This window comes from Pagrus pagrus, assembly GCF_965226575.1.
Source record: "Pagrus pagrus genome assembly, chromosome: 13".
NCBI classification, from domain to species: Eukaryota; Metazoa; Chordata; class Actinopteri; order Spariformes; family Sparidae; genus Pagrus; species Pagrus pagrus.
Window position 1 is genome coordinate 9,980,718 of NC_140197.1, and position 23,007 is coordinate 10,003,724.

General features: G+C 42.5%; 2 protein-coding genes across 2 annotated transcripts; one reads left to right on the plus strand and one right to left on the minus strand.

Annotated features, from left to right (window-relative positions):
• Positions 1-225: 225 nt before the first annotated feature.
• Positions 226-13,252, plus strand: rtbdn (retbindin). The gene is made up of 6 exons (XM_084371021.1): positions 226-512; positions 1,596-1,775; positions 1,908-2,007; positions 3,734-3,862; positions 4,576-4,672; positions 11,579-13,252. The coding sequence occupies exons 2-6, from the start codon at positions 1,616-1,618 to the stop codon at positions 11,933-11,935; spliced, it is 843 nt and encodes a 280-aa protein (XP_084227147.1). The 5' UTR covers positions 226-512; positions 1,596-1,615; the 3' UTR covers positions 11,936-13,252.
• Positions 13,253-20,532: 7,280 nt separating this feature from the next.
• On the minus strand, positions 20,533-22,313 carry junbb (JunB proto-oncogene, AP-1 transcription factor subunit b). The gene has a single exon (XM_084370535.1). It carries the CDS (start codon positions 21,998-22,000, stop codon positions 21,011-21,013), a length of 990 nt encoding a protein of 329 aa, XP_084226661.1. The 5' UTR covers positions 22,001-22,313; the 3' UTR covers positions 20,533-21,010.
• Positions 22,314-23,007: the final 694 nt, after the last annotated feature.

A 23,007-nucleotide genomic window follows, 5' to 3' on the forward strand; every position in this document is an offset into this window, starting at 1 on the left:
TTTGTCAGTGTTTTTATCTTCAAGGCTGCTTGGACAAACTCGGATTGAAGGCTGTCAACAAGGAGGATTTGGTAAACATCTCAGTGGGAGATTAACAAGGAGGGAGTCTTTTCTGTGTGTGTGTGTGTGTGTGTGTGTGTGTGTGTGTGTGTGTGTGCAAAGAAGGGAGGGAGGGAGGGAGAGAGAGAGAGGGCTTCCCAGCATGGGGCAGGGGGAGGGGGTGAGTCGCCTGGTGGAAGGGACTGAAATGTCCTTCATATAAACCGGTGACAAAGTGGCGAGCAGCGGCCCCCGGGCAGCAGAGATCACAGCCAGCACAGAGAGAGACAGACACAGACAGACAGACAGACAGAGAGAGAGAAGAGGAGGAGGAGACCGGAGCACCGAGCACCGCGAGCAGGCGCTGATCCACAGCAACACACCGGGAGACACGGAGACAACACTCAGCTACAGGAGAGACATCAACACAGAGGGAACTAATCCGGACGGAGCAACATTTAACCCACCGACAGGTAAATAAATCAATAACACAATCTAAACGATCTGATCAGATTAAAGCAACACCTGGTTCTTCAGGTCGTCGTGCTCTCAGAGTAACATTTAGATGGATAAACTACAGGTTCATGTGAGCAAAAAACACTGAACCACAGCTGCTACAGCAGATGGGAAAAATACCATAAAGTGCCTTGAGGTGAGTGTAAACTCACTAATGAGTAGCACCAGACTCCATAGAAAAAACTGGACATTTATGGATTTTTTTCCCCCCCAAGGTTTGTTTATATTTATATTTGTTATGATTTTCTTAATATGTTGTAAATAATACAAGCTACTGCCTGTTATTTTTATTTGTTTATTCTTTTATTTATTTTTTATTTTAGCAGGTGTCTATTGACAGAGGTGATAAAGACTTTCCCGAGCAATAAATATTTTTATTTTTATTTATTTATTTATTTAGCCTATTTATTTTGGTAAAAGGTTTGACGAACTGATTCACATTCAATAAGTCTTTTAAATTAAAAAAATATTTTGTGAACTGCATAATTACTTGCAACTGCCTATATCCACGTCAATTTACATTTGTTTTACAATTTATTTTCACTACAGTAGGCTTTAAGCTTCTGGAAGTGACCTAATGTGCCAAACTTCTTTGTATTCGGTGCATTTTTTTCTGTTGTGTAGAACCGGGCCACACCGGACCTGTCCAGGGCCACGCCGCCGTGTCCAACAGATTTGTTTAATTCGTGTTATGTAGGCTACACATCGGCCAGCCGCTTGTCAGATTAAACAGCTCCGCATGTCATCGGGCTCAGCACGGTGCCTCAGTCTCACCTAATTAGGCTCACCCCGTCTACTAGGTCACCACACGCAGAGCTCACACGGAGCTAAACAGCCTGAGCTGGATGTCTCACTCACCGCATCACTCACTACAGTGTGACATAATTGAAACCAAGAGGCGTGAGAGTAACAGATTTAAAATGTATGATTTTCAAGTGGAGTTCTGTATGTTTTCATGAAGTCATTTCTATTTATTACATTTTCCTGCATCAGTCTGTTTTCACTTGTGCCTCTGTCCATTGTGCTGAACTCTCCTCCAGACGTGTTTGTGGCTGTAGAGATGGGTGTCACCTCTCGCTCTCTGCTATTGGTTTGCGCTTGTTTGGCGGCTGCGCTGATTGGTGGAGCCCGCTCGGAGGGGGTGTGTCTTCAAGACGGCAAACACAAGGCCACGCCCAGCCCGGAGCCACACCTGAGGGAGTGCGCGCTGTACGCCGACAGTGAGTGACTGTGTGCTTGTCTCTGAACACTTAAGAGCCTAATGGTGTGATGACGACCTGTGATGAAAGTATCAAAGTAAATCTCCTGACTGACAGCTGGCTGACGTGTTCTCGTGTCCTTGCTGATGACAGATAGCTGCTGCACGGATGAAGACATCCAGGACATCTCCCATGTCCCCTCTGCTCTCAACAAGAATGAACCATGGGACAAGTGTGGCCCTCTGAGCTCAGAGTAAGTCCCACCCAGCAGACATCCTTCTGATCTGGACTCTACAAATCTGACTTTGAATTGTGTAACTGATATTTTTAAATTAGCAGTGGGTCACATAACCAACTCTTTGTTTTATAGCCAGCAACTCTAGTGTTTTGTTTCGCACTTTCCAGTCGCACCATATTTTGAGAAAAAAACGACTGTCCACTTCCTATCCTAAACGAGCTAACAGACAAAGTTAGCAGCTAATGGTGGAGAACACGGTAAAGCATTTTCACCACTCTTCTCTGGTGGAGACCAAAAACAGAGCTAAAACAGGAGGGAATACTGGACTTATATTTGTTAGGTTGCCAGAAAACCTAGAATGGCACACAGTAGAGCGCATACCTCTGCCAAGGCCCAACAGTATCTAATTCAGTCAAGCCTATCCGCTATCAAATAGCACATATTTTAATCTGCTAGATTCCGATTTTTATATGGATCTGCATCATATCGTACTTACTCATAGATATCAGCTTGATTTTTTTCATCAAGATCCATGCTTTATTAACTGAGAAATTAAGTGTTGAGAAATCTCACAATGTTAAAGAAGGTGAGAAAATAATTCCTGGATCACTCCCTTTATCTGGATCGGCACCAAAGGTCAATTGGGTCTATTCTGGGCTGAGACCCATCTTCCATCCAAGTTTCGTGGTAATCCGTCCAGTAATTTTTGTGTTATCCTGCTGACAAACCAACAAACAGACACAGGTGAAAACATAACCTCCTTGGCGGAGGTAAATGAATGTTAATGTTGCTCTGCTGGATATGTAAATAGGCAGCTGTTGTCAGTAGTTGCGTTTCCATCAACACATTTTTAAGTGCATTTTGAAGTATCACATCAGAAAAAGTTGAAAAGGCAAAAATGGAGACGAAAACAGTGTTTATGCTCGCTTGAGGCAGTTCTTGCCTGTTTTGTAAAAGCGCTAATGCTTTCCCACTGAAGCTTCTGCTGGGCTGAAGAGATGAAAACAGCAGCAGATTAAAGCTCCTCATCGCTCCACACAGATCTCATGTAACCTTCCTCTAATTAACACGTCAAACAAAACAGAAATGTCATATTTCCATCGTGTTTTCTATATTGTTTCTCACTTTCATTTGTGGCACCCTCAGCGCCGTCTTTTTCTTAAATGGTACAATTGAGAATTGGTGTCACCCGCTGCTTTTCTTAATGAACCAACTCCTATAATTGCACGTTAGTAGACGGAAACAAGCATTTTTGCATTTTCTTTTGCTGATTTTTTCCCCAAGAGGTAAAAAAAAAAATCTGTTATGACGCAGGTAGCTTCAATGTAAGATTTTTTTCCCCCACATTGTGTGATAATAATACATAGGCCACTCTGTAAGTGCTTCTTTCAAGGCTTCACTCAAGCTTTATTGAGTGAAATGTTAAATCCCATTATAGAAAATAACTTTGAATAAGACTGTGGGATGAAAAATGAGACGTGTCAGTGGGTCGGTGGCTCCTTTATTCAACAATGCAGAACAGTCTTGATTAAATTTTAAATATAAAGGGTGAGTTGGGGTAAAGTGGGCAAAAAAAAAAACACAGAGTCAAGACAAGGACAAGAGAAGCTATAGGTCATGCCATGTTCACCTGCCTTGTCTCAGACAATGCTGAGTCAGCCTTGCTAGTGTCAATAAAGGTTCAAATACAGATGTCCCCATTCATCACGTCCCTACTAACTGCTCCTCTCTCTCTCCTCAGGTGTGAAGGCTTCCTGAAGCGTGTGTCGTGTTTTTACCGCTGCTCCCCTGATGCCGCGCGCTGGCCCCATCCCCATCGCCGCTCGTACATCCAGGCTGTGCCGCTCTGCCACAGCTTCTGCCGTGATTGGTGAGGCTGCCAAACACATTGCCAAGCAAAGCTAAATCAAAATCAGTTTCCGTCTGAAAGGCTGACAAGAGAGAGAGGGAGGATACCAGCCAGGGTATCAACAGCCCCGCAGTGCTATCCATACTAACACAGAGAACGGGTCTAATAAACAGCATAAAACTGTACGCTTAGTTATGTCAGGCTTTCCATAAAGTAGGGTAAGTAGGCTCGGGTTCATGGACACCCAGGAGAGTCCAGGAGAAATGAGAAACAGCTTTGTGTCGTGGTTGCTTTGCTTCTCGACACGAATAGGGATCTTAAAAAAAAAACAACCCAGTATTTATAGCATAGTATTTAAATTTACAGTGTGCATATTTAAAAGAATAGTTTGTAGTAGAAGTAGTTTGGGAAATACACTTATTCTCTGTCTTGCTGAGCGTTCCATAAGATTAGTTCACTCATGTCTGTGCAGTAAATATGGATCTAATTAACATGTCATACCTCCGGGAAAAACTGCAGAACATCACTGTCTGTAACATACATTCCCATAAAACAGTAAATGAAGTGAAGTGATAAAACGTAGGACATATAACATGCTATTTGGTGAGCCTCAGAGACAGATTTTGTTACCTTTGGACAGAGCCTTAGGAGAAAATATTCAAATGAAAGAATTACAGTTTCATGTTTTGGCATTTCACTTGTTTTATTTTGAGAATTTCCATCCTTTCCTTCAGGTTTGACGCCTGCAGGATGGACATGACATGTGCTCGTAACTGGGCCAGGGACCCCAGAGGGCAGAACTGCACTGGAACCTGTGTTCAGTATCAGCAGGTAGGCTTTGATCTGGGACATCAGTGATTGGCTGCTTACAAATCCTGGGATTTTGTGCCTTTTTTCTGTTGAGGGATGAGGGATTGTTGTTGTTGTTGTTGTTGTTGTTGTTGTTGTTGTTGAAATCAGACATTTTCCATGGTTTTAGTCACACCAGCAGCACTGGCTCTTTGGGTCGTGACTTCAATCGTTCCACCACTTGAAATTTTGTACAACATTCATGATCCCCGAGGGATACTTGGATGACTTTTCCTCTAGCGCTGCCATGAGGTTGACATTTGCAGTTTTGAGAGAAATGTCTCCAAATCTATTGCTTGGATTGCCATGAAATGTGTCACAAACAATTCACGTTACTCTCAGGATGAACTGTAATGATCCCTTAACTTTCCATCCAGTTCTATCATCAGTTAAAACATTTTAATTTGACCATAACTTTGGTGTATAACTAAATAAATGCAGAACTAATGACATTCCCATACTTTGTGTTTATTGCTAATGAGAAAATATTAGCATGTTAAACTCAGATCAAATAAAACCTTGATCATACAGACAGCTGCAGACATGGGTGTGTGTTCACAACAAGTTTGAAACATACACACTAGAAAGCATGATGGTCCCATTCTGACAATTGTCTGACCATCTAACAAGAAAAGGGTGTCAGGATGTTAGCAGTGTCATTATGCGGTTGTTTCTATCCGTGTCTTAATTGTTGTTAGACAATTATAAAGAGCTTCTGACGTAGCTGTTGTAATGAACATGAACATACAGTCATGCCTTATGAGAGCCAACTGCAGTCACACCTTACCTGAGATTTCCTGAGGAGGTGTCAGAGGTGTGAATCACACTGACAGGCTTGTCATATGAGCCACGATCTGCAGGTAGAAGGTCCCGCACGGTACTGTGTCACGATAGAGTCGGTGTGTTGTGTGTTGGTGGTCAAGAGTGGCCGGTGAGTGAAGGGTTAACAGCTCAGGGTGGCTCTGTGGGCTGAAGCATGAAAAGGTTCGGTCCTGCTCCAGTGGGCAGAGGCCAGCAGGGTGATTTAAGAAGAGGCAGAGCTACCGAGGGGCTGTCAGTGAGCTAACTGTCACACACACCATGGCCATGACACCTCACCTATCTATCTATCTATCTATCTATCTATCTATCTATCTATCTATCTATCTATGCGTGTCCTTTTCCCTGCTTTCTCTTCTCTTTTCTCTCTTTCTACTTTCCCTCTTTGTGTCTCTCTGTTGCTTTCTCTCTCTCTCTCTCTCTCTATCTCTCTCTCTCTCTCTCTCTCTCTCTCTCCCTCCCTCTCTCTCTCTGTCACACACACACACACACACACACACAGGGACGGAGAGACACTCCAACAAATGTACACACACCCCTAGACACCAGACCTATTAAGGCTGTCTGGTGGATATTAGATGATTACTCGAAATGACAGATATGTAGTACGAGAGGAAATGCAAATAGAGAATATCTAAGTGTTTGAGTGTGTGTGTGTGTGTGTGTGTGTGTGTGTGTGTGTGTGTGTGTGTGTGTGTGTGTGTGTGTGTGTGTCTGTGCTTGCGTATTTTGGTGCTTTGTGTGCTCGAATTGGCCCATTTTCATGTAGGGCGCCACTAATGGCACAAAATAGGCTCAGATAAATTTAAAGTAGCTCTCAAAACGCAATGTTTTAAACAGCACCTGAATACAAACAAATGAGTCACCGCGTTCAGCACATTCAACAAATCACACCTTCTTGGAGAGACTGCAGACAAGTGGCGGCCTCCCGCAGCATTTTTCGGAGGTCACAACAGTAAAACTTGATTTTGTTTTTCTCTGCAGATAGCAGGGGTGGGAGATTTCACAGTGGGCTGCCTCATGGTGTGACCTCGCAGCGCTTTTAGTGCACCTCAGGGCTGAAACGCACTGGAAAGAAAAAGCCCAGACAAACATGAAAAAGCTCTCACAACTCTGAAATCTGGATTTATAAGCTTCACATTCAAATGATATAATACAAAGATTCACTCTGTTGTGAAACAAATCCTCATGAAATCTTTTAGAAATCCTTGATGGTGTTTCTTCCACCTCCTTAAAAGTTGACCCGAAACATAGAGACACCGTGTAGGTGTGTGTGTAGAATAAATATACACTGATACAGTCAGGATTTGTAAGCGCTTACTGCAGTAGATGTCAATTTGCATAGAAACGAGCTGATACATTTAAAGCCACACATAGGCAGACACACACACATCCACTGCATGCAAAAATCCCTCTGGCACCGAGTGGCTCACTCTCTCTTTGTACTCATTGGCAACATTATTTGCCAGCCAAGGTCTGATTTATCGCAGCATTAGACACTCTTTCTGCTCCGGATTTTGTGGGAACGAGGTTTAATCTGCAAATAGTGTCCGTGTCTGTGCCGGATGCTGGCACAAAAAAAAAAAAAAAACATCTAGAAGAATGGTCGGAGGATGGGAACAATGATCACATGAGGTTACTGGACCGTGTGGTTCAACAAAATATCTGCAGCCTGTAAATTACAGTTTAAATATACAGGGTGCCAATAAAACACTTATGAGGTACTGAATGATTTGTGTCCTCAGCATGAATACATTTAGTGCTTGCACAACATTTATTTGAATGAAACTACATTTATGAAATCCAGGACTGTCACACCAAAATCCAGTTTTGCAACCAGTCTGATGTTTGGTTTAGGCAACAAAAGCACTTTTGTTAAGGTTAGGGAAATATATTTTCAGTTTGTGAAAGAGTCACGAAATTGTATCTATAGGATTTCACAAGATCATGGATTCAGTGATGGTATGGTGATAAAAATCCTGGACAAATACTGGACTGAAATACAGGGCAAAATGTTATCTTTAGGATTCGTGTACATGGCCATAAAATATAAATTTCCAGTTAAACTGCTGTGAGACAGGCTTCGTATGTAGTTACAGGGGGAAATGCACAGAGAAAAAATTGCATTTAGGAAGGACATAAAAATAAAATACACTTCAAATATTATTTAAATGACATTGTGTATAATGAATAATTAAAGTGTATGTATGTATTACAACCAGCTCACAAAATACATACCTAGTAATTACTATATAAAAGGGGTCAACTTAATTTCACAGCCCACATACCCCGTAAGTACACTGTAGGTACAGGTAAAGGACCTGTACAGTACCGACTTACAGAGTGAAAAGGAAGTTTGGTAGCACTTTACATTACAGCTCAGTAATAATACGGTAATAGTGGAGAAAAGTTTGACAATATAGAGGTAATGATTAAATGTGTTATTGATAATATTCAGCCCCTAATTGTGGCTTTCCATCTCCCCCCTTCCAAATTATGCTTTTTTTTTTTCAACAAACTGGCAACTACCAAGACTCTTAATGCTGACGAAACACAGATGCCTACGGAAGCCCTAAAAGGACCATGCATTCATACATTTTATTTCCTCTGTTTTCCTGTGATAACGAGATAATTTCATTTGTTTTCTCGAGATCTCGAGTTATTATCTCGGAAAAAAAAACTGCCGTTTTCCCGAGATAACGGGATAATTTTCTCGAGATCTCGAGTAAGAAACTTTGTTTTCCCGAGATAACGATATAATTAATTCGAGATCAAGAGATAATGACTGTGATATGATAGGCCTGAGATTAGCCAGTATAATTAATTGAGATCTTGAGAAGACAAAACGATTGTGTAGTATATTAAATCATTGCAGGAAACATCATTCAGTGTAGCAATGTCAGAGGAGGAGCATATCAATCACCGTGTCACATATCTTTTCAATCAAGGCCTGACACAGGCTGAAATAGCATTATGCCTTGCTATTACAGATAATATACACATTAGTGTGCGCAATCTAAAAAGACGGTTAGCAAGGCCTCAGCTATATCGGTGACGCAATCTAAGTGAACCTGATGTCGTCGTTAACATAGATGACCAGCTACGAGGTCCCGGGCGTCTCCATAATCTCAGGCCTATCATATCACAGCCCGGGACCTCGTAGTGCTAACAGATGTTTTCTCACGTATGTTCAATGTTTTGTCCTCACACATCTACTGTTCTGTAAAAAGACAGGGCCGTCACAGAGGCTGAAACTCCCAGGGCACACTTTTCAAAAAAAGGTGGTGAAAACAGGAAATTAACATTTATTTGTTGAATTTATGGATAGCTCATCACAGTTTGTTTAATTTGTTGGTTTTTATGTATTCAGCTATGATCTGATAATAAGACAGGACATACAAGCTTGTCTGTGTCTGTTTCTTGCATCAGCTTTGATTGTGGGATGTGTGTGACACTGGATCCCATATTGGTATTTGATGGTATTTTACCATCATTTAAAAAACATCACTTTTTCTACAGCTAGTTAGTTAGTGACGTACCCTATATTTTCAGGCTAGGCCTACTGATTTTTCCCCAGCAACAATAATTATATACATCATATGAAATATATGAAAATATTTCTTATTACTGAAATAAAACCTATGACCTACATGTTTCCTTAACTTTGTCCTTGCAAAAGGGACCCAGTAGGTATAATATATACATATACTAAACGATTACACTGTCATTTGTGGGTCGTTATCTGAAGAGTTACCTTTAAAATGATCAACTCTACCAGTTGCATTTTGTTGAGGATTATCATAAAATCTGTTGAATACTGTTGAGTTCCCACAGATAAGAGTATTGGAGCAGATTTTGACATGTATAAATGTATAACAAATTATCATAACGACAGTCACATAAAATATGAAATGTACCTCGTTCTAAATCTGAGCTTGACCCGTCCGCCCACTGAATCATTGCAACTGACAACAGGCTCCAAGAAGAAATCTATCTTTTGTCACTGCCGACGAGTCGTTAACCGGTCCAAGGATTTAAGACCATTCTCTTTCTGTTTTCTTTCCACACCAGGTGTAATGTCATGGGTTTTCGATTAGAGGACAGAATTGAATAAGATAAGGACACGGAAGGACATGTTAGAGCCGCAGGAAATCTCAGTATCTCACTTATTCGATCACACCATGTCGTCCAAAGCCACTTGTGCTTGTACTGAATTAGCTTTGGCAGCAAACCATGTCTGCCTGGGGAAGGACAGAAATGTTAGTGTGTGTGTGTGTGTGTGTGTATTTGTGTGTGTGTGCACCCCTGTGTGTATTATGGGGTCGCTGTGATAAGACCTAAGTGTCAGACAGAGCGTATATGTAGTGGAGAGAAACAGCCGTCATCCTCTTTGTCCTTCGAACACGGTAAATATATTACAGCTTTTCCATCTCTGAGCACCCTGTGTGACTCAGTCTTAATCCCCCAACAGACAGGAGGATGAAAGGAAGCAGACGTTGGGGTGGGGGTGTGCTACAGAGAAACAGGAAGAGTAAGACACATATACAAACAGTGCATGCAGCAATAAGCAAGAGAAGAAAAAACTGCACTCGGGAGATGTAGTGGAAGTTAGGTAGGGGACAAAATGAGCTATAGGAGGAGGGAGCGACGTGACTTGGCAGCACATCTTAATGACTGGTTACGGGACTGTCACCAGAGAGCGAATGGGAGCTTAAACACAGAAAATCACAGCGTTTGTGTCACTGAAACTTCACTAATTAGCTTTCTCAACTATACCTAAGCATGCAGGCCCACGCCATTTACAGTTAAACAGCTTAAATGCTGAATTGTGGTTTGTTTTTCTGCAGCGTTGTGCAATATCCCCTTTAATCCGTATACGTGTCTTATTAGAGAGGAGGATGATTTTTCATGCTCCAGAAAACATAAAGCTAATGTCAGCAGTAATTGGAGTTTTCCCTCAAAGTGTAACTTTGGGAAGACTGAGCGCTGTAATGAATTTCCTGTCACAAAAGGTGCTGGAAGTGACCTTTCCGATTAGTTTGGATCTGCCCGTACGCTCGTTGAGGCTTGACAGAATCGTCGTTCTGCCGTGAGAGCGGTGCAGAGATGAAGTCTTTCAGATACCAGAGTGGGCTTTTCGAGGTCATCTCGCGTTATAATTCGCTCTCAAGGCTGGTGGAGACAAGGTGAGGTGAGCGAGGGAGGCAGACAAAAGCCGCTTGCAAGAGCGAGAGCAGCTGCCAGGTGCCTGCAGGCCTCTGTAACACCTGGCACTGGGTGTTTGCTTTCAAGGCTGGCGCTGCCCTGAAAGGCCAAAATCTATTATTCCAATGGATGTTTACAGTCAAAGAAAGGCTATACCTGTTGAATGTTGCAAAAAAAACCCTTGCAAATAGTGTGCATTTACTCCAAAATGGAGTTTCAACACATTGGCGTATTTTCAATTTGGGCTATTTTACACTTCTACTATATAACTATAATATAAATATAAAATATAACTCTTTATTGTACTCCACTATGTGTAACAGCTTCCAGTTACTTCAATTTCAAAGCGTGTTATCAACTTATAAATTATGATGAATTATTGTGGATGAAAGGCCACTCAGGAGCTTCCAGTTGTGTCTCTGAATATACCTGCCCTGGCTGTACAAGGATGAATCTTTTATAATCTTTGCTTATAAGAAAATAACTATAATCTCCATAGTTTAGCACTCTGAAAGGTCTTTTACCTTTTTTGCTTTTTTCCTTTCCTCCAGTGTTTTATATAGATTTCTGTGCATGTAAAATATCTTGAAAGTTTTAAAAGGCCAAAGTCTGCGCCAACAGGAGCTCCTCTCTCCCACAGAAAACACTGCTCCTGAAGTGGCTGAAAACACTGTGTCAGTAGCCCCTCCTTTAATTCCACTTTGTGACATCAGCATCTCACGCATTTGAGTCATTTATGCCTATTTTCACGTACAATTGAAGCTAACTGGAAGAGAAAACATGACAGAACTAACCGGAGACACGATGAGCGGTGCTGGCTCAGGCCTTTAAATATTTTGTGTATGTGTTTCTGTGTCCATGTAGATGTACCAGCACGGCAGGGATCTCTGCGAGAGCCTGTGGGGAGACGCCTTCATGACTGTGGAGGATGAGCCTGAGGAGGTGGGAGAGACTGGAGAGGTTGGAGCCGAGGGTGACGGCAGTCGCCCCTGCGGCTGCCTCACCCTCAGTCCTTCAGATAAGGACGTGATCGCCGCCCTCAGGGCCCAGCAAGACGACCCCGAGGAGCTGGACACCACCAAGTCTGGCCTGCCTCAGTACCGGGCCCCTTGCCAGACCAAGTTGCCCCTGCAGGCCAGGGGCGGCAGGAAGGGTAACTCTGTGCTGCGCAAACGCTCGGTGATGGTGGACGATGTGGAGGGGAGCGGAAGTGGCTTGTAGAGAGGAGGGATAGATGGTGATATATTTAGAGATAATTGTGTAGAACCTAATAAACAGAATCTATCTCTTGAAATGGAGTTGTAACGTTGCTCCTGTAACTAACCTTACCACACCAACCTAAGCTCTCATTACCATCATCATCACATTCTACATATAATCTGTGTGGTTTTGAATAATACTAAATCTGGTATAAGATAGACTGACAAGCTTGTAACACTTCCAATAAACGCCTGGTCAGTTTTTTGAGCGATTTAAACAGCCAGGATTTAAAATAAAAACAGTTACTATTAAAGATGCCACAACTAAATGATAAAGTCAAGCATTTAAATTCTGCAAGGGCTCTAACTTCAATAATAACTATATTTATAATATCCAGTAATGGCTGAACAGATGTTTTATTGCCAGTAACACAGTGATTTTTTAACAAGATCTTTATCAAAATCAGGTATTTTATTTGTGTTGTAGGGCTCAGTAAACAAATACGGAAGCTGAAAATGGCCCTGCTTGCAAATAATTTCTTTAATGGCGTTATCTTGGGATCATAAATTAATAATTTTGTTATCTCGAAATAACAAAGCTTGTTTTCGCAAGACAGCAAAGTAATTGACTTGTTATCTCGAGATGATGGTGTTAAGAAAAATGATTTCCAGCATGGTCGTACTCGGCTTCCGTAAAAACACATATGAGCCTTGCACATGGGAAATGTTAAGTCCTACAGTATTAGCGCTTGTGCATGAATCAAACATGTCATCATTAACCAGACGAGTCTTCTTGACTGTATTGTAAACATGACGTATCTGCACCAGTGCTTCACTATCCTGCTACTCTTTTTAATCATCTAGGTGACTTTAATCTGTGCATTAGTCAATTGTTAAACGCAGATCTAACTGTTGTGATGGCGTATTGTGCAGCCTACACGTCATAAGGTATATGATAGTGGAGAAGGTCACTCAGAATATTGATAATAATGAATGTAACTAGCTTTCTAACAGAGACTACTGGCCAGGACGTAAGGGATCTGGTATGATAATGACCAAGGAAGGTTTAATCGGGATCAAAAGTCTGCCTGCCAGAGTGAATCCTCAGAGGCAGCGTTCATACCAGTTATGGTTGCTCTGGTAGTCTGATCATGTATGTCATCAATGTACCGTGGACGTTTCTTTTATAATTATGTCATGTATTTCTAGAGTGAGGCACCGTTAGATGTATATGTTTTGTAATAAAAGGAAAACTGATTTGTCCGATTTATGGTAAGCTCGCTGAAATGGATGTTTCTGTGCTTTACGTTCAAAATAAAGACAACATTTCTAAATGCCATTCTGAGCCTGACGTAGTTCTTCTGGCTGCACTCTGCCCTTTTTCATCTGTTATCCCCCTACACAGTGATGCAGCATACTAGATGTAGCCAGATGTTTCTATTTGTTTATCTGAGTGAGAAAGAGAAAATCCAACACCATTTAAATGAGCATATGGTCAACACCATATGTTCATTTAAATGGATTATAAACTCGATGTTATTCAACATTATTAATGATATTAAAGTGGACGTGAATATAACATTTTCATAGATTGTCAATTGTCAATGTGAAGGTCAGTTTTGTCAAATCTGCATTCATAACGTAGCCTAATACTACCATTTAGTGTGGCAGACGCTGGAATTTACAGCCATGTATTCATTTAGCTAGCTTACCATTTGTACAATTTCTTCAATATATTTAGCTGAACAATATAAACTTTTATTCATTACATTAAGCTTACCATTTCAAACTTTCCTTCACTATATTTCACTTACCTTTTCAAACTTTCTGGCTGTTCATTATATTTAGCTAACCTTTTCAATTTTTTACTGTCCCTTACACGTAGCTAACTATTTCAAACATTTATCAATTACTTTGAACAGCTAGCTATTACAAATGTTAATCATTTTAGCAAACAATTTGAACTGTTATCCAAATTTAACTGTATAACTATTTCAACTGCTTGCTGCTGTGTATCCACACAGTTACCTTCCTATTTAAATTCCTTACATTTAGCCATTACATTTGTTAACAACTATTTCAGATTATCTGCTGTTCGCTGCCATGTTTTCATGCCATAGACTATATGTGATGACAAGGATTCAGTTATTGTTATTTTGAAAGGATCAGCATCGTACTTATTTGTTTCCTGACTTTGTTGATTAGATTCCCTCTTAAAGCTACATTATGTAGACATTGGCAATTTGTGCAATTTTGCGCCCCCTACAATTTCTGAGTGAAACACCACTGTCCTTAATACAAATCCCAGGTCTGTAATAATTTGTCGCAAGTGATGTAGGTGCCAACTACAAACAAAACTCATTACCCTCTCACTGAAGTTACATAGTGCAGAAACAAGTGATTGGGGGGCATGAATTTACAGCTGTTTTTTTAAGGTAAAACAGTTACATGTTGTTGCTTAACATAAATATGTGGATATATTTTAATGAAATCACATTTATATTTTCTAGTTGAGTACACTTGGGTTCCATAGTGCAGCTTTCCATGTACCTACCTTGTAAAACAGCAGTAGCCTGCCCCTGGAGATGTAAGATTGTTGGGAATCACTGGTAGAATATGCATGGAAACCTTTTATGGTTTCATTTCAAGCAAACCTCAGTAACACATAAGATTTCTGCATTTTTTTTTCTTTATCGGGGATGGATGATGGATTGTGTGAAGAAGAAGCCTTGTCATGTAATCCTTTCTTCAAATACCAAGACCCCTGCTGTGCAGAGCTGCTACAGAGTTTCTCTACAGCGTGCATCAGAAACATCAAATCTCTGGAAATAGAAACACTGCAGATGCCTCTCTTCCTCACAGTTTTCTACACTTGCTACACTGCTGGTGATTGCAATGAAAATTCTTCATGAACTAAGAAAGCCTTAATTGAAATTATACTTGTTCAAAACTTGTAAAATCCAACCCAACAACCTTATACATCAGCCCCGGATGAGCACTGCATGTTGAGAAACATTAGCCTGCAGTGTTGTGTCTCATAACATGGCCTCCACCTCTGATTAAAGGGGCAGAGATTGTTTATGCATTGTTCTCTCATCACTGTCAGCCTCCAATTTACTGATACAGCATGACAAGTGTGTCTTCCCTCCCGCTCAGACAGCTGTCACTCAGCCTCGCCCTTTCCTAACCATTGCTTTAAGGGAGAAATTCAAATAGTGTTAGATTTAAATAAGTATCAGGACAATTTATTTTAACACTGTCAAAGTCAGAATTTATTAACCAGGCCACATTTAAAATAAATGCCTTTTGGGCTCGGAAGGATTTAAGTCTTTCCAGAGATTCAGCTTTGCAGCAATTGAACTGACAGCAAGACTACATCATCTGACTCCAGCAAACAGGCTGGCCCCATAAATCAGGTCCCATGAATATTGTTTAGATTAACCAACAATATCCAGGTTATTATCACAATGTGGCACTTTTTAATCTCATTGGAAGTGACTAATACATGGAGTTAACACATAAATCATGTTGGAGATGTTCTCAGTGGAGCATTGTGTGCCCTCTGCAGGTGAAAATCAGCACAAGCTGTGTGTCATGTTGATGAAGCCACACGGTGCTTGACATTTTTCTGTGAAAAGGGCAGACAATGAGGCACAGTGTGTGTGTGTGTGTGTGTGTGTGTGTGTGTGTGTGTGTGTGTGTGTGTGTGTGTGTGTGTGTGTGTGTGTCCACTGCAGCTATTTCTGTACCAAACTGGTGCTACTTGATGATGTGAGCTAATAGTGTGTCCTCTGTGAAAGTCATCATCACAGCAAATGACAGGACAGAGGCTGGACAGAGAGGGTCACCAAAGAGTGTCATCTGCTCTCTCTCACACACACACACACACACACACTACACAAACATTTGAGCTAATGACTGTGAGTCTGCGAGCGCTGCAGTGATAGGATGAGGTGTGACATAAATGAGATGAGGTTATCGTTTTAATTTGTTTCAGCCTCATCCAGACTTTTCAACGTCCAAAACAAATTGTTACATAGGCCACGTCGAGATGAGGTTTTCATCATCCTTTCTTCCTGAAAGGCCAAAATCTGACCTTCAAAGTCCAAAAGACTCTGTGTCTTTGTTTGTCTCTTTCTCTCCCTTTCACTCGCTCATTTATTTTTACCAACACACACACACACACACACACTGTGTCTGAGTGGTGAGTAAAGGAGCCTCTGTGCGTCTGTGTCTGGTTTTATTCACATCCTCATTCTGCGGATTACCGTCATATCAAAGAGATGCTTATGGACGACCAAAGCGACAATACAGTTGATATTAAATATGCAACACAATATAGAAAATACAAGAGTACTTTAGGGACTGTATGAAAATTATTGGGGTAGAGGAAGAGGGTTGGGCCTGCCAGACCCTAAACAGCAGTATTACATCTATTATTTTGACCCTTCCCTTGATTTATAAGACCTTTACATCAGGGACGGTTCTAGATCTGAGTACACTTGACTGCAAATTTCAAGTTGTTTGATAAATGTAAACACTGTAAAACCCATGCTTTGTTGAACCATGCTGATCCGCTTGAAAAGGTGGTCTCAAGTAAGGTCCATTTGAACTGCTCATGTGAAAGCTGACCAGCAGGGGAGTGGAGATGGGGGCAAATCATAATCAGGCACAGTACCATGTAATCATACCTAAAATCTGCAATACTCTCCCCCCAGTATCTAAAATATCATTCTATATAATGATATATAATATAAGTTAGTCAGTTATTAAACATTGCATTATTACTCATTTAATATCTACACTGTAGTTACAGTGTATTACAAGGCACAGACCTTTACATCTCTATTTCCATTAGTACTTCGAGTTCATGATGCATAAACATATAAAAATATATATACAAGGTATACGCATGAAGTTATTTTCATATTTTAGTGCTATTCATTTTCCAGTACATTATTTTTTAGTTCTTTGTATAATTTTTTCTAACCTACTCTTGTGTTATTACCTTTCTCTGTTTAAATTTAGCTTATATCTAGTGTGATATTTTTATATTCTGGAAGGCACCACTGTAACGTCTGCAATCACCCGCTTCTGATTCTGAATCTGTTAACAGTATCAGCACAACTCGACTCAACATAACAACTGTAAGCGGGAGACCATGAGGACTTTAAGATGGTCTACGCCAACATGAAAAGCAACACTTAATAACCTTCATAAGTTAATAGAACAACAATTGTATTCCTTTGTTTGTTTCATTGTTTTATAACTTCAAAAATAAAATCAAGAAAATAAAAAAATTTAAAAAATACAGGACACTGAATCAGAACCTTGAGCCGAAACAAAAGACGAATAACCTACTGTTTTCTGAACTCCCTCCTTCAAGATAATTTTCATACAGTCCCTTACTGACATTAAATACATACTGCATTGTAATCCTAGACGCTGTGCAGGCAGGCAGGTTTGCTGTTTTAAAAATGAATAATGAATGCACTCTGCCTGTGTTGGGGATGAAGACAGCAGACAGCTGGTTAAATACATTATGCCATCTCTCTACATTTACATAAAGATTGCACAATGTCCAAAGCGAATGTTTAATGTAAGAGAAATTATATAAAACACCAGGTTACATCTACAGTATAGACAGACAGTAACCATTGTCCTGCATGTGATTATCAAGCTGTGGTGACCTGGTATAAGAATGAATAAAGAAATGTAATATATACCCCACACACTACTTCATTTTGCCCTTTACCTACCCTGATCACAGCAAAGGGAGTCTTTGAAATTGGTACGAAGTCGCTTTTGTTTGGAATTCATGATTCCAGCTGTTGTTCCGCTGTTAGTCCACTAGATGGCGATGTGGCTCTGCCAAAAACCCTGCAGGCTACACTGACTGCTCCCTGCTGTGCGGTGTAAGAGTGAATCTAGATCTGCTTCCAGGGCCACTGCTCTGATTCAGTATTAATGCACCGACCTGAACTACAATGTGACCATAGTTTAGTAAATTCTGTCTGTACACCAACTCTCTGTTTACTGTAGATTCAGTTACAAGGTTCAGTATATCACAGATGTGTTGTCACAACCAAACTGGTGACCTCCTCTGTGATGACCTAATCTGTGATGACCTGTTGTTTGGCAGCATTATGACGGCAACACTTTGTTGAATTTATGGGACAGATAGTTCACTAAATCATTTGTCATGTTTGATTTAAAAGAAACTCTTATTGTCTTCATCAGAGACCTTTAAAAGAACCATTTACCTCATTGTGGGCTTCCCACACGTGTGATCTCGTTTTGTAGCCTACATGTTGAGAATGTGGATCATCTCACATTAAAATGGCTCAAGTGTGTGTTTGTTTTGTTTTTTGTGACTGCAGCAAACTTTCCTCAAACTAGGTCTCATGAAAAAACACACAAACACTTCCCAAACCAGCCCTCTATTAGCCGTCCAAAACTAGTGATGCAACTTGTGATCCAACTTCTGTAAGAACCTCAGATGGCCGTGGCAAGGTGGGAGGAATATTCATGGTTCTCGAGAAGATAACAGAAGACCGAGGAGAGGGAGGGAGGGAGAGAATGAGTGAGAGAGAGCCAGGCCTGTCTGTGTGTATGTGTGTGTGTGTCTGTGGGAGGGGAAGGGGGCTCTTGGAGAGGAAAATCAAACCCACCCAGAGCTCTTCATACGTCACTGTTCGCATCACAGATGTTCCCACAGACACTCAGTGTGGGTTGTGGGCCGAGGCGTGTGGAGAGCCAGTATGGCTTCAATTGGCTTGTTTTTTGGACTGTGTGCGCGCATTATAATATGTAGGCCTGCTGTGTGCGTAAATGGAGACACGAACACTGCAGTGGCATTTAAAAAAATATTTCTTTGATTAGCAGAAGCTGTGTGATGTTTTTGGTTGCGACTTTAATGTCTCTGAATATTTTGCGGAACGTGAAACATGTTGCTTCTTCAAACCACAGACTGTTGCATCGCGATTCTTATCATTAAAGTGTCGAAAAAACCGGCACTGAGCTCAAAAACTGTACATCCCCTGAAATGTAGGTTTCTTGTTAAAAAGTCACAGGAAAGGAGAACTCGTGTGGGCGCGTGCCTGGTTCTGTTTCCACGTCCATGGCGCACAAAAATAGGGGAGTTGTTATTGATGGAAATTAGGCTATTCAAATACGCATCTGTGTGATGAACAGAGGGCAGAACCGCTCCAAAACAGCGTGAGGTGAGAGTGCGCACACAACCGCAGCCCTCGCTCCTATAGGCTCCTTTGAAGTGGTTTTCGTGAGTACTGAGAGACGTTTTTTTTTTTTCTTTTTCAGTCCAGACCGGCTCTCTTGTTTACGTGTACGTCACAGGCTGCTTTTACAGGACAGAAATCCCCCTCTGGTTTTCCTGAGACCAGCCTGTGAACAACTTCTCTCTCTGCCAAAGGCCACAGAGACTGTTAACAGACTTTTTTTTATTTTTTGTTTGTTTTTAGGCTTCACGGATTTCCTCTTTAAGCCCCAACTGCTCCCATAAGTCAGCTTGGTGAGCAATTAGTCTCCCTCATATTATCATTATAATGTGTGTTTGGTGCATCTGGGGCCCATGAAAACGTTTACTGACCCCTGGATAATAGCCTAATGACTCATTCACGTCTACTTAACGCGGGACTTTCCCCCTTATATCCAGTCCTTTGAGCCCCTCATGCCGCACATACTTGGCCTCTGATGCGTCCCGGCAGACTGTTGTCCTTGGCAGGGCGCGCATCTCCATCTATCCACACAGATGCTCCTTCCCGCGCGCTCCGGGCGCCCACTCTCACCCACCGCTGTGCCAAGCGGCGTGGCATCTTGAGACGCCCCCGACATTCCCGAAGCCACTGTCACTTCCCCTCGTGTGCAGCGTTTCAATTATACTGACACCTCAAACATGCCTTCACGCATGAGTGGAGGCGGATTTGGGAGGGAGAATGTGGATTCTTTCATAATTAAAGGTTTCACGATGGAGAAAAGTGTTTAAAATGATCAAGCACGCCTCATTACTGAGGGCTAGTCTACTTCCTGGTTTCCCAAATCAACTCAGACCGACTTTTTTAACTACCTGATAACAAGGTCGCACTTTGCACCAGTCGTGTGTGACGGATTAATCTGAAGTTGCTCAATAAGAAGGAAATTCCGCCACCCTCACGAAGCTCGCAGGCCTTATCGATACAACAGAGGGAGGGACCGAGATGAAACCAGCTCGTTACCTGGGCGGGGGTTCCCAGAAATCCTCCCATGTGACGATGTATTCACCAACATGCCCGTATATGGACAAGCCCTGTGCGTAATAAGGAAAGGCCTACGTGCGCGGGCCACGCTCCGTGCGTAAAAACACAGAAACCCGAATGTGCTTGTGTAAGGCTTCCTCACCGGGAGCCATGGTAACTGTCACGGTGACATTATAGCTGGAAAGAAACCTGTTTATCTCCCCCACTCTTTTCCAGCTGTTTCTATGTGTGCCATGTTTTTAACTATACTCTGTAATGTCATACGTATGTAATAGCCTAGTATATATGTAAATATGTAATATATATGTAAATATAAATAAGTGATGGATATATGAATACAAGACAAACACTCAAGTCAGTTCCATTTCATTTGAAGACACTTTACTTAAATACACATCACAAATAAAAAAAGACATGTAAACATTGGACATCATTAGTTTGTCCGGATCAACCGGGCAAACGGAATAATTTACACACTGAATAAATGCAGCATTGCATGACAATATCAGTTGCAAAAAAAGTACAAAGTATACAATAATCATTCCCATTTTCTACCATTAGTAAACCCGACTTCTGGGCCTGTGCCCGCCGTGTTGCTCAGTGTCTGCTCAGTCTGGATGCTGCCCTGGTGCGAAGGGTTGAATGGTCTTTTGAGCGATGTCCAGCATCCGGAAGTACCATTTCAATCAGTCTGTAAAACCCTAAATAGCCTAAAGAGATGTCTACACATACTCGACCCTGTGTGTCTGTCTGTGCTGACAGCACACATGAGCCGGTGTCCCAGTGCTGCGCATGCAGACTCCAGTGTTATTACTTTTCAGTCTGTTAGTAGTCTCTGGTGTTTAAAATGCCTCCATCTTGCTTGTAAGCATCAGCTGACAGCCGCTGCTCACATGTGTCAGGACCTTCTGTTTGAGCTGAGCCACCTGATCCCGGAGCACAGACGCCGTGTTGGACAGCCCCTGGTTGTCGTTCTTCAAACATTTCACCTTCTCCTCCAGCCGGGCGATGCGCTCCAGCTTGCGCCTCCGGCACTTGGTGGCCGCTAGCCGGTTCCTCAGCCTCTTGCGCTCAGCCTTGATCCTCTCCTGAGTCTCCAAGTCGATTGGGGACATCGGAGGCGAGCCGTCGCTGCTGAGGAGGTCCGGCACGGTCTGAGGCTCTTCTTTCAGAGCGACCAGCCGCTGCGGATGGAGACCTGCGCCGGGGAGAGCGTGCTGGAACGGGTGCGTGCCGTGCGTCGAGGTCTGCGGGTGGCTCTGCTGGTGCGGCGGCAAGTAGCTGATGGTGGCTGTGGGGTAGCTGGATGCGGAAGAGAGGCTTGTGTTCGGGCAGTAGGCGTTCAGTGTTGTGTAGATGGGAGGCTCGGGCTGCAAGGTGGAGCCGAAGACACTAGAGGCCGCCGGCGAACACGTCGTAACACCGCCGGCACCGATGGACACATTAGGAGGGGGCATCTGGTTCATCTTGTGCAGCTCGTCCAGGGCTTTCACGAAGCCCTCCGCGAAGCCCTCCTGCTCATCGGTGATGCCCCGGTTGTAGAAGTACTGGCCCGGGGTGGGAGTGGTGATCACCCCGTTACTGTTTTGGATGATGAGCCTCTCGAGCTCAGGGGACGCGAGCTTCAGGGACCCCACGTCTTGCTGCTGCCCCCCCTGGTAGAGGTCTGTCTCGGCTCTCAGCTGGGATTTCAGGTTGCGATATGGCTCTGTCAAGTTCAAATTCATATTCTGCTTTAGCAGTTTGTAGTCGTGCATTGCTGCTTCTGAGTGGCCGTAAGCCGACAGAAAAGAGTCGTCATGATAAAAAGGCTGTTCCATCTTTGTAGACATAAAGTCGTAGGAAAAGTAAGCTTACCGGCTGCTTATAGAAACACAGTCAACAAATGTGAGTGACAGCAGAGAGCATGCGCTCGTTGTCTCTCTCAACAGTGTCCCAAAGTCTCAAAATGTTCAAAATCACTCCGAAAAAGAGAAAGAGTGAAAGTCCAATGTCCAACAAAAGTGTGCAGCTCAGTGTCAGCAGCTAAAAGTCTTGTCCAGTGTCCTCCTGCTGCTTCTTCTCAGTCCTGTGAGGGAAAACTTATTCTCTGGACTCCTGTGAGCTGCGGCTCTTGGTGTTTGTTGAGGTGTGTGCCGTCCGTCCGGCACGTACCTTTATATATAGGCATACACACTGGGGCAGTGTGGCGCTCTGATTGGCCAGGCGGCCCGGGCCACGCCCAGTGAAGTGCGTCGTCATGTGACGCTAATGCCGGGAAGAGGCGACTGTAAACAAGCCTGTAGGCAAGAGAGCGCACCGAGGAGGGATCGCAGCGGAGCCCGCTGTCAGAAATAGACGAGCCCGCTGTATTTCTTGCACCTTTCTACGCGTTTGTGTGTTGAATAACAGCTTGTTGTGTAAGCGAAGAGGTGAGGTTATAGTGATGGATCAAATAAGAGCTTTTAATTCATTCATCCGTGTTGTTAGAAAACAAACGCGCCATTATTTGTCTGAGTTAATGTAAGATAACACGTGTGGCATTAAATACGGATCAGATCATCCTAAAGCTCATGTTAGATCCATAACATAGGAGTTATAGCCTTTATATCTGCTGTTACTGTGCCTTATTATGATCCATCCTGTGGAGGAAGTCCTCAGGCCTTATATGGGCATGATGACGTACCAGTTCCTCTCAGGGAGAACCGGGAAGCCACGCCCACTCGGGCCTCATTCCAGCAGCAGTCCTGCTCCTGTATAAAGCCCATCCATGAGGCAGTTTGTTAGGGACTTTCTGTCCCAGCAGGGAGGAGAAGTGAGCATCCATCTGTAATTGCTGACCAGGACAGACAGACTAGAA